The following is a 9,480-nucleotide window of genomic DNA, read 5'->3' as shown; positions in this document are numbered from 1 at the left end:
GAGCCACACAATTGCTGTCACCAGCATGCGCACCTGGCACTGCTGGAACGCACGGTCCACCACGATGGGGTGCGGGGCAGGCTGCTCGGCAGGCTTCAGTGGTGCTTGGTCGGCACGCACGGGGCAGCCCAAGATGAAGATGCTGATCACGGCACGGTCAAACCCCTCCAGGCCGTAGAGGAAGGGCACCTTGCCGTCTGCACCAGCTGCCAGCTCGGTGGGTGCGTTGTAGGCCAGCTGCAGGAAAGGCAGCAGAGCAGCAAAGGAGGACCAGGGGAGTGCGCGGCGTGAGGGAGGGAAGGAGGGATAGATGGAGAGGAGGGCAGCGCCACCTTGGCCGTGCCGCACCCCCCGTGCTTGCTGCGATGCATCCGGTTGCTGCCTGATGCAGAGCACTCTCCAGTTGGTCTGGCGGCATCATTGCACCCCTTATATCACTCACATGTGTGTACAGCTTCTCCACACCGCTGAAGCCAGTCGCCCGCTCGTGGTGCTCCTTGATCACTCGGGGCAGCTCCTCGAGCGGCACCACGGGGCACCACCGCCACTCTCCGCTGCGCTTGACGCAGCGGCACAGGATGTCCTGACCGCCAGCGCCCTTCAGCACCTGGAAAAACTGCAGCACCTTCTTGCTGTAGTTCTTGGCGCCGCCCTGCACTGCCGCCCCCCCTCCCGCACCCCGCCGCCGCCGGCCTGAGGGCGCCTGCTCGTCGCCCTGCTTGATCCGGATGATGCCCTCTACATCTGACTTAGTGAGAAACACATTCTTGGCGCCGTTTTGGCGCCGTTCTAAGGCATAAAGGATGACAGGTCGGATGATGCCCTCTACATCTGACTTAGTGAGAAACACATTCTTGGCGCCGTTTTGGCGCCGTTCTAAGGCATAAAGGATGACAGGTTGGTTCATAATTTTAAGTTTGCGTCAGCTGCGGGGTGCGGGAGGGGAGAAATAGAAGCCTTAGAGACTCTGAAAGGCGAAGGAAAGGGAGGGATCGCGGGAGAGAGCGTGCCTGATGAGCCAGACGAATCGGGGGAGGTGCCACATCAGCGGGCAACACATGCCAAAACACACCTCAGCACAGCTCAGTGACCCAGCTTCCCATTTCTCGTCTCGCTGCCAGAATCGAAAGGTCTGGCGATGGCTGTGAGCGCCACCGTACGACGGGGGGCGCCGCTGGGCGCACACCCTGCCCTAGCTACCGTGGCGGGCGGCGCCAGCGGGACTGGACTACACGCATAGGGACAGCGGCCCACCAGGACTGCCCCTGCGTCACCTGGAGGTGGAGGCTCTCTCCTCGTTACCGCTCATCTGCTTTCCACATAATATCAAACGCATGGAAGAGATGCAAATAATGGGTGCGTTGCTCGGCCCCTGCACGGCAGCGCTGGCAAAGACTGGCGGGGATGGCCTGGGTCCCAGGCCCTCCCAGCCCAGCAGGGCCAATCACTGTGCTCCACCCCTCTCATCCCAGTACCCGCTTGCAGGACGCCTTGAGCGCTGCCACCGCCTTTTGGAGGTCCGCCGCCGTGTGCTGCGCCGTCACCGCCACCCTGCAAGACGAGAGAAGGCCACTCAGCCAGAGCAGCTCACCAACGCGCCAGCAACCCGCCACGTCTCCCCTGCCCCGCAGCAGCAACGCACGCCGCCGCGCAGGCTCCGACAAACCCCGCGGCCCGGCACCGCAAGGCAGGCAGCTGGCGCCAGCCCAGCCCTGGCCTCACACCTGATGCTAGGGGGGAGGCGCCGCCGCTCGAGCCTGGAGTATCGCCCCAGCGCCAGCAGCACTCCCTCTCGAGCCAGGCAATCATCCACCACCCGCTGCAGCGCCGCATCCCCCGCCTCGTACTGCGGTGAACAGGGAGGGGCGGGCGTGGCGGCATGGTGGGTGCGCCGGCGGGCCGGGAGCGGTGCAGGGCTGGCAAACTGTCACGCCAGCTCCACACCACACTGCCGGCTCCTGCACACACCGGCGGGCTGCCGCTGCCCGCACAGGCGCACGGCAGCACGGCAGGGGGGGGTCCCTGCTCCCCTACGCAGAGGCGGTGGCCCCACCCCCGCCCCGGCCCACAAACAAGCTTCTGTTGCTGCAACTGCTGCTGCAACTGCTGCTACAGGCTGGCCGGCGCTGCTGCGGCTGCTGCTGCCGCACACCTCTGCCGCCTGCGGCTCCGGGCTGAGGGCCAGGTGGATGACGGGCGAGATGGCGGCAGCCTCCCCGCCCACCACCGACAGGTGAGGGATGCCGGCGGCCAGCTTCCTGCAGCAGCAAAGGTGAGGGCGGGCGGGGCAGGGAGGCGGCGGGCGGCAGGTGAGAGAGAGGGAGGGGAGGGGAGGGAGGCGGCAGGCAGCGGGCGAGAGGGGCGGGCGGTGAGGCAGGCTGGCAGGAGGAGGGCGGGCGGGCTCCAGCCGCGCGCTGAGCGGGCGGCACGTTTGTGGCGCGCCCACGGCGGACGCCGGGAGAGGCTGCTCCTGCCGCGGCAAGAGGCAGCGAGGCAGCCCCAGCCACACAGAGGCGGGCCGCAGCCAGCCAGCCAGCCAGGCAGCCCAGGCGCTCGCAGCCACACACCTGAACAGCCGCGCGCTTTCCTGAACCTTCGGTATCAGCTCGCCGCCCTGCTGCTCTAGGTGGTCCAGCGCACACACGCCCGCTGCAGGGGAGGCCCGCCAGCACGTCCACGAGAGGAGCGAGAGGCCGGCTGGTCGGCAGCGGCCGGGCCCAAGCCCAGGCTGGCGGCAGCGGCGGCGCGCCACGCCGGCGCGGAGGCGCCGCGCCACGCCTTTCGCTGCCCCTCCTCGTTGGCAGGCCCTGTGAACCAGCTGCCCCAGCTGAGCCGCCAACGCGCAGCTGTCAACCCGCAGTGTTCAACCAGCAGACCAGCAGGCAGCGCCCGGCGGCGGCGCCCCACACCTGTGGCCAGGAAGGGCGGCAGCGAGGCGGAGAAGCAGTAGCCCAGGCCCGACAGCCGCTGGTGGTCCACAATCTCGCGGTCGCCCGCGCAGAAGCCGCCGATGGAGGCCAGGGCGTTGCCTGCGGGGGGTTTAGGGAGGGAGGCGGGTGCCGGCAGGGGGGGAGGGGAGGCGAGGTATGGGTGGGAGGCGGCAGCGGGGGGAGCGGAGGCGAGGCGCGAGGGCGACGCGATGCAGTAGCCGCAGCGGCGGCGGCAGCGGCGGCAGCTGCGGCAGCATGTGGCGGCTCCTGTTCCCACAGGGCTGCGTCTGCGCCCCTGCTGGCGCCCAGAGTGGCCTGGCACACTGTGCTGCGGCTGGGCTGATGGCCAGCACAAGCAGGCAGGCAGGAAGGCAGGCAGGCAAGCGGAAGCAGCAAAGGCAGGCTGGCAGGCAGGCAGGCAAGCCGGCAGCAAAGCAGCAAGGCAGCAAGGCAGGCAGGCGGGCGAGGGTAGAAGGTCGCTGCGCCTCTCACCCATGGAACCCCCCACAATCTCAACCGCCTCGGGCGGCAGCCCAAAGTGCTCGGCAGCGCCGCGCCCCCGGGCCCCCAGCACCCCCACCGCCAGGCTCTCGTCCACGACCAGGCGGTACCGATACTTCTGCGGCGGTACAGCAGGCGGCACGGGCGGCGGTGCATGGCTCAGAGGGGTGGCAACCGTGCACAGCGCTGGCGCAACGCGCAGGCGAGCCGGCTGCAGGGCCACGCAACTCCAGCGGGGGCGCTCCCGCCACAGCCGCATGTGCTGGGATCCCCAGGCGCCGCGCCGGACCTCCCAGCCAAGCCTCCCCAGCTCCCCAGCTGCTGCCCCGCCACCACCACCCCGCCACCACCACCCACCCACACCCACACACACCTCCTTCAGCGGCATCAGCGCATTCAGGGGCGCCAGGTCGCCGCTGTTGGCATAGATGCCCTCCACCACAATGAAGCGCCGGTTGAGCGGCTTCCTGCGTGGGTGGGTGGGGAGGGCGGCGTTGTGGTTGGGCATGGCGCCGCGTGGCATGGTGTGGTGTGGTGTGGCATGAGGGAGTAGGCATGTGGGGCGGTGCGGCTGGGTGGCGGTGGCTGGGAGCGCAGCCAGCAGCGGCGACACCCGCCCCCGCGGCCCTCCCATCCCCCCCCAAGGCAGCCCACCGGGACGCATACAATCACCCCACCCGCCCGGCTGCCAGGCAGCCCTTGCGCCCCCGCGCGCGTGCTGCACCTGTGCCGCCGGTCGGCCTCCTCCTGCTGGCGCAGCAGGCGCTCCAGGTCGGCCATGTCGTTGTGCCTGAAGTACAGCACGCGGGCGCGGGACAGGTGGGCCCCGTTCTGGATGGCGTAGTTGACGCCCTGAGGTCACGGTTGGGTGGCGGGGGTGGGGGTGGGGGTGGACGGCGGGCAAAGGAGGTGGTGGGAGGTGGTCACAGCGAGGGCCAGGTGGGGCTGCGGGAGGCAGGCGCACACGGCAGCACCAGGGCACCGGGACGGGGCTGGCTCGCTGGGCCGTACAGCCTCAGCCCACCCGCCGCTGCGCCACCACAAAAAGGCTGCAAAGACGGGGGCCGCCGCCCTGGTTGCAGCCACAGCTGACCCCCACGCGCGCGCGCGCGCACACACAGACACACACACACCACCCCACCCCGCCGCACCTCGTCGCACAGTATGAGGTCCTTTTTGGAGGCAAAGGCGGGGAGGATGGAGGGCAGGGTGGCGAGGTCATACGAGTAGAGGATGGCCTCCTCGGTGCCCATGAAGCGGGCCAGGCGCTCCTGCGGGACACGGCAGCGGTACAGCGGCAGTACAGCGGCGTGGTGGGGCGGCGGCACAGCAGCATGCAAGGGCTGTGGAATGGATACGCAGACCAGCGGGTGCCCGGGGCGTGGGCTGCGCCGTGGCACACGCAGTAGCGGGGAGTAGAAACCGACACGGCAGCCTCGCCCTGTCCCTGCCGCCCCGCACCCTGCCGCGTCCCTGCCACCCTACACCCGCGGCTGTACCGCAGTTGTACCATACCTCCAGCTGCAGGTGGACGTCGATGGTACCGTAGAAACCGCGAGGCCCGCAGGAGCCCACCCCATACTTATGGATGGTCTGGCGGCACGCCTCACGCAACTGCGGCCAGCCAGGGCGGTTCGCAAGGTGTGTGCATGTCTGTGTGTTGTGCAGCGCCCCGCCGGCGGCCAGTGCGGCATGGAGACGGCAAGAGCCCACAGCAAGAGGCAGTACACCCCCAGGCGCAGAAGCCAGCCTTGAGGGGCAGCGGAGGACCGGGCCCGCGGCAGTGGGGGCGCCAATCAACCAGCCAGGCAGCCCGCGGCCGGCACCCAGGCTTCATCAGAGACAGGAATGCCGCGAGCGGCTGCCAGCTGGAGTTGGGGGGGGGCTATTCTGCGCACCTCTGGGCTGCCTGCGATGCCCAGGAAATTGAGGGAGGACATGTTGAGGGCCTGGCGCCCGTTGACGGTCACCTGCATGGCAGCAGGCAGGCACACGCAGGCGAGGTGGAGCACGCGCACGCGTCGGGCAAGAACAACTGCCCTGGCAGGAAAGCACAGCACCCACCAGCCGCCGGCCGTCCAGCTCGGGGCTGGCTGCTGCCATCCCGCCCGCCGGCGGCGGCGGCAAACGAGTTCAAAACAGCAAGCGGGCCACGGGCAGCAACGCGCTGGCGGCGCCAGGCGGGCGGGGCGGCGCTCGCACCATCCTGCCCGCGTCGCTGCTGACGACGGGCTCCCGCCAGTTTTGCTGCGCCTCGGACAGCGGCGGCGCCAGCGGCTCTGGCTCCCACTCCGCACACAGTTCATCCACCTCCTGCAGGGTGGGGTGTGTGGGCGCAGTGTGGGGTGGAGGGGCCTTCACACGGCCACCTGTTCCCTTCTGGAGAAAAGCTTCTCCGCCAAAGGGCAAGGGAGCGGGAGGCGAGCTCCGTGCAGGGTGGAGGGCTGAAGAGCTCCGGGCGGGCGGAGCGGCAGCTTTCCGAGCAGGCAAGGAGGGCTCTGCCAAGGAGGGGCGCCCAGCGGAGAGACGGCTGCAGCGCGGCACAGCCACGCACTTGCTGCGTGCCTTAAAGCCGCAGCATCCGGACCGCCCCAGCGCACCTTCTCGGTCAGCGCCGTTTCCTCCTGGGCACCCGGTACCAGCGTGCCTTGCAGCAGGAGGTAGGATATGACCAGAAGCAGGAATCCCTCCACCACCAGGTGGCCCTTGTGCTCGATGAAGGCGGTGGGGTGCCAGCGCCCGCCGGGCGCCACCAGCGCCCACCCGTCCACCGCCGCGCCGTGCAGCGCTGCCAGGTGCGGAGACTCCTGCCGCGCCGGCTCCACAAAGCTCAGCGCCAGCACCACGACCACCGCCAGAAGCGCGTGGGTGATGATCCAGGCCAGGGCGCGGCGCAGGCCGCGCACCAGGCTGCGAGCCATGGCTTTGCCGCCACCACCACTGCCGCAGTCGCTGGCGACAGAGGGGTGAGGTGATGGAGCCGGCTGCAAGCTGCCGCGCCGCAGCCCGTCGGCGGGCGGTTCTGATTTCCAGGCTGCTGGACAAGCTGGCTGGGTGGTGTGCTGCCTGGTGGGTTGCTGATTTCGAGTTGGATAGCGGGGCCTGGGCGCTCTCCCTGCAATTCAATAGGCGCACAAGCTGCAGGCAAAGATCCTGCAATGAGGGGGCGGCAATTGGGCAGCCCAGCGCGCCTTGAGCTATTTGAGTCTCTTCTCCTGCCTTTCCAATCGCAACCACCGCCCGCAGCAGCAGAGGCAGCGCGTCCTGTCGGCAGCAGTGTGATCATACACGCCAGTGCAGTCGATTCGCGGTGCGTGCAGGCGGCCACCCCCTCCCTTCTGGACAGAGATCACCGCCCCTGCCGGCGCTTCCGCACCTGTCGGGCCCCTGGGCGCTTGCATGGCAGCGGGTGCCCGTCAGCTTGAGTGATCGTGGGCTGGGAGGGCTGCTGGCGGCCGCGCAATGGCGGCAGCAAACGGGGTAGCGGGCCCAGAGGCGGTGGCGCAGAAATTGTTAGACTTTTCGCAGCCCCTGGACGTGGCGCTGCTCGACAGCACCGTCAATGCCTTCTATGGCGCCGGCTCCAACCAGGAGGTGGGCTCCCCGCGCCCCCCGGGCAGCCCCCAGCGGCTCCGTGGCAGCCTGCAGTGCGTACAGATGGATGGCTCGCCCGGGGCGCCGCGCTGCGCCAGGAGGCGCGCAGCGCAGTCCCGCCGCTGTGTGGCGGGTGGCGGGCCAGAGGGCAGGAGCCAGGCCCGCCTGCTCACCTCTGCCCTGCCTGCCCCCCGCTGCCTGCAGCGCATGGCTGCGGAGGCGGTGCTCAAGGCGGTGCAAGAGCACCCAGAAGCCTGGACCCGCGTAGATGCAATTCTAGAGCACTCCAAGAACCAGCAGACCAAGTTTTTCGGCCTGCAGGTGCGTGCTTTGGTCCTGGCCTCTGGGCCCCTTTCTTGTGTGTGCCTCTGCTTCCACGTGCGCCCGCGCAGCTGCTGCCCCGGAAGCCTGCTGCTGCCGGCACGTGGCGCCAGCTGCCTCTGCCGCCGGCCGGCCGGAACGCACGTCGTCCGAGCGCTCGGCAGCAACCGCAGCGGTTGGCGTTTGGCCCGGCGGCGGCGGGGCCAGCCGGCGCCGCTGCTGCCGCCAAGGATCAGCCTTCCCGCGCAGCTGCCGCCGCAGCGTGCTGCCCAGGCAGTCCAGCCCCGCCGGCCACCCACCGCCGCTCCTGCGTGCCGCCCCCGCCCCGCCAGGTGCTGGAGAGCGTGGTGCGCACGCGGTGGGGCGCGCTGCCGGATGCGCAGCGGGAGGGCATCAAGACCTACTGCTCCAACCTGATCATCAAAATTTCCACAGACGAGAAGGCCTTCCGCGCGGAGCGAACTTTCCTCAGCAAGCTCAACCTGGTGGGCAGCCCGCTGGTACTGCCGCCGGTGTCGGGCTGGGCAGCGGCGCCGCCCTGGATCAGGCAGCTGCCGGGTGGCCCCCCCTGTCTCCCCACCCCACTCACACACCCACACATGCATCGCTACGCTAACCACCGTCACGCCACCCCGCTCCCATGCAACCCCACCACCACTACACACACACTACACACAAGCCACCCCACCCCCACCCACCCTTGCAGGTGCTGGTGGACATCCTGAAGCAGGACTGGCCCCACAAGTGGCCCTCCTTCATCCCCGACATCGTGGGCGCCTCCCGCACCAATGAGACGCTGTGCGAGAACTCCATGGCCATCCTGCGCCTGCTGAGCGAGGAGGTGTTCGACTTCTCCAAGGACTCCCTGACCGCGGTGCGCTGCCCCGCGCTGCGCTGCTGTGTTTGCTGATGTTGTTGCCGTTGCGCTGCGTTGCTTGTTGTTACTGTTGCCGCCCCCGCCCCGCGCCGCTCCCTCTTGTTGTGTGTGTGTTTGCTTGTTTGTTTGCGCTGGACTCGTGGGCCGGGGGGCAAACAGGAGGCGGGACAGAAGCCGGACACATGCACGGCGCAGCAGCGGGCGGGCAGCGGGCCCCGCGCTGCCGAGGACGGGCCGCCGCCCGCGCCCCGCTGCGAGCCTGCCGCGGCCGCCTCTGGGCCTGCCCCGCGCTCACCTCGCTTTCCTCTCCCCGCCCCTGCCCCCTTCCACCCACGCAGGCAAAGACCAAGGAGCTGAAGAGCAGCTTCAACGAGCAGTTTGCGGCGGTACACGAGCTGTGCCTGATGGTACTGAGCGCCAGCCAGCGGCCCGACCTCATCCGCGCCACGCTGGCCACGCTACACGCCTTCCTGTCCTGGGTGCCACTGGGCTACATCTTCGAGTCGAATGTCATAGAGGTGGGGGCCCCCACCTGCCTGTTCTTGTGTGTGTGTGTGTGTGTGTGTGTGTACATGTGCGCGCGTGCGCGTGTGCTTGTGTGTGCTGTTTGTTTGTTGATTTGTTGTGGAAGGTCCAGCCCGGCAGTGTGTGTGAAGTGTGGGGGTGATTCCGTGGCAGGGCTGGGCGGCAGGGGTGCGCCAGGAGGGCGCCGAGGTGGCGGCCGGCAGCGCGGCGGCGGCTGCTGGGCGAGGGCTGCGGCGCTGCTGCTGGGCTCCGCGCGGTCCCCAGTCTTGCCCTGCTGCCTGCCCTTCCCTTGCCTGCAGGTGCTGCTGCGCCTGTTTCCGCAGCCAGTGTTCAGGAACATCGCGCTGCAGTGCCTGGCAGAGGTGAGCCGCCGCTATCAGTCGCATTGGCTGCCATGCCCGCCGCTGCCGCAACCCTGCAACTGCCGCCCTGGCCTGCTTCCCGCTCACCCCTCCCCTCCCAACCCCTCTCCCCGCGCTGCCCGCGCCTCACTGCCCACCCACCCCCTGCCTGTCACCCGCGCAGATAGCGGCGCTCCAGGTGGGGCCCGAGTACAACTCCCACTTTGCCCCGCTCTACACTTTCTTCGTGGCGCAGCTGGCGGCGCTGATGCCGCCGGGCACCAACATCCCCGAGGCGTACAGCCGCGGTACGGACGAGGACCAGGCCTTCGTGCAAAACCTGGCCCTCTTCCTCACCGCCTTCTTCCGCGCGCACCTCAGGCGAGGGCTT

At 69.3% G+C, this 9,480-nt stretch overlaps 2 protein-coding genes across 2 annotated transcripts in view; one reads left to right on the top strand and one right to left on the bottom strand.

Moving 5' to 3' along the window:
- Nucleotides 1-1,463: 1,463 nt before the first annotated feature.
- On the bottom strand, nt 1,464-6,352 carry CHLNCDRAFT_138531 (hypothetical protein; the record flags this gene model as incomplete). The annotated part of the gene is made up of 13 exons (XM_005844593.1): nt 1,464-1,551; nt 1,725-1,846; nt 2,153-2,258; nt 2,568-2,649; nt 2,910-3,029; nt 3,423-3,549; nt 3,805-3,898; nt 4,156-4,283; nt 4,583-4,702; nt 4,947-5,045; nt 5,330-5,401; nt 5,634-5,744; nt 6,032-6,352. 13 exons carry the CDS (start codon nt 6,350-6,352, stop codon nt 1,464-1,466), a joined length of 1,590 nt encoding a protein of 529 aa, XP_005844655.1.
- Nucleotides 6,353-6,893: 541 nt separating this feature from the next.
- CHLNCDRAFT_56301 (hypothetical protein) overlaps nt 6,894-9,480 on the top strand; it is a gene marked incomplete at its 5' end in the record, with an annotated part of 10,713 nt that continues 8,126 nt past the window's right edge. Inside the window, 7 exons of the mRNA XM_005844685.1 lie at nt 6,894-7,025; nt 7,230-7,346; nt 7,679-7,831; nt 8,053-8,220; nt 8,562-8,741; nt 9,048-9,110; nt 9,274-9,470. Coding sequence (XP_005844747.1) covers nt 6,894-7,025; nt 7,230-7,346; nt 7,679-7,831; nt 8,053-8,220; nt 8,562-8,741; nt 9,048-9,110; nt 9,274-9,470 — 1,010 coding nt within the window. The remainder of the gene's footprint in view (nt 7,026-7,229; nt 7,347-7,678; nt 7,832-8,052; nt 8,221-8,561; nt 8,742-9,047; nt 9,111-9,273; nt 9,471-9,480) is intronic.

Source organism: Chlorella variabilis, assembly GCF_000147415.1.
Source record: "Chlorella variabilis unplaced genomic scaffold CHLNCscaffold_21, whole genome shotgun sequence".
NCBI lineage: Eukaryota > Viridiplantae > Chlorophyta > Trebouxiophyceae > Chlorellales > Chlorellaceae > Chlorella > Chlorella variabilis.
The sequence above is the reverse complement of the archived record's forward strand: the minus strand, read 5'-3'. Positions and strand labels throughout refer to the sequence as shown.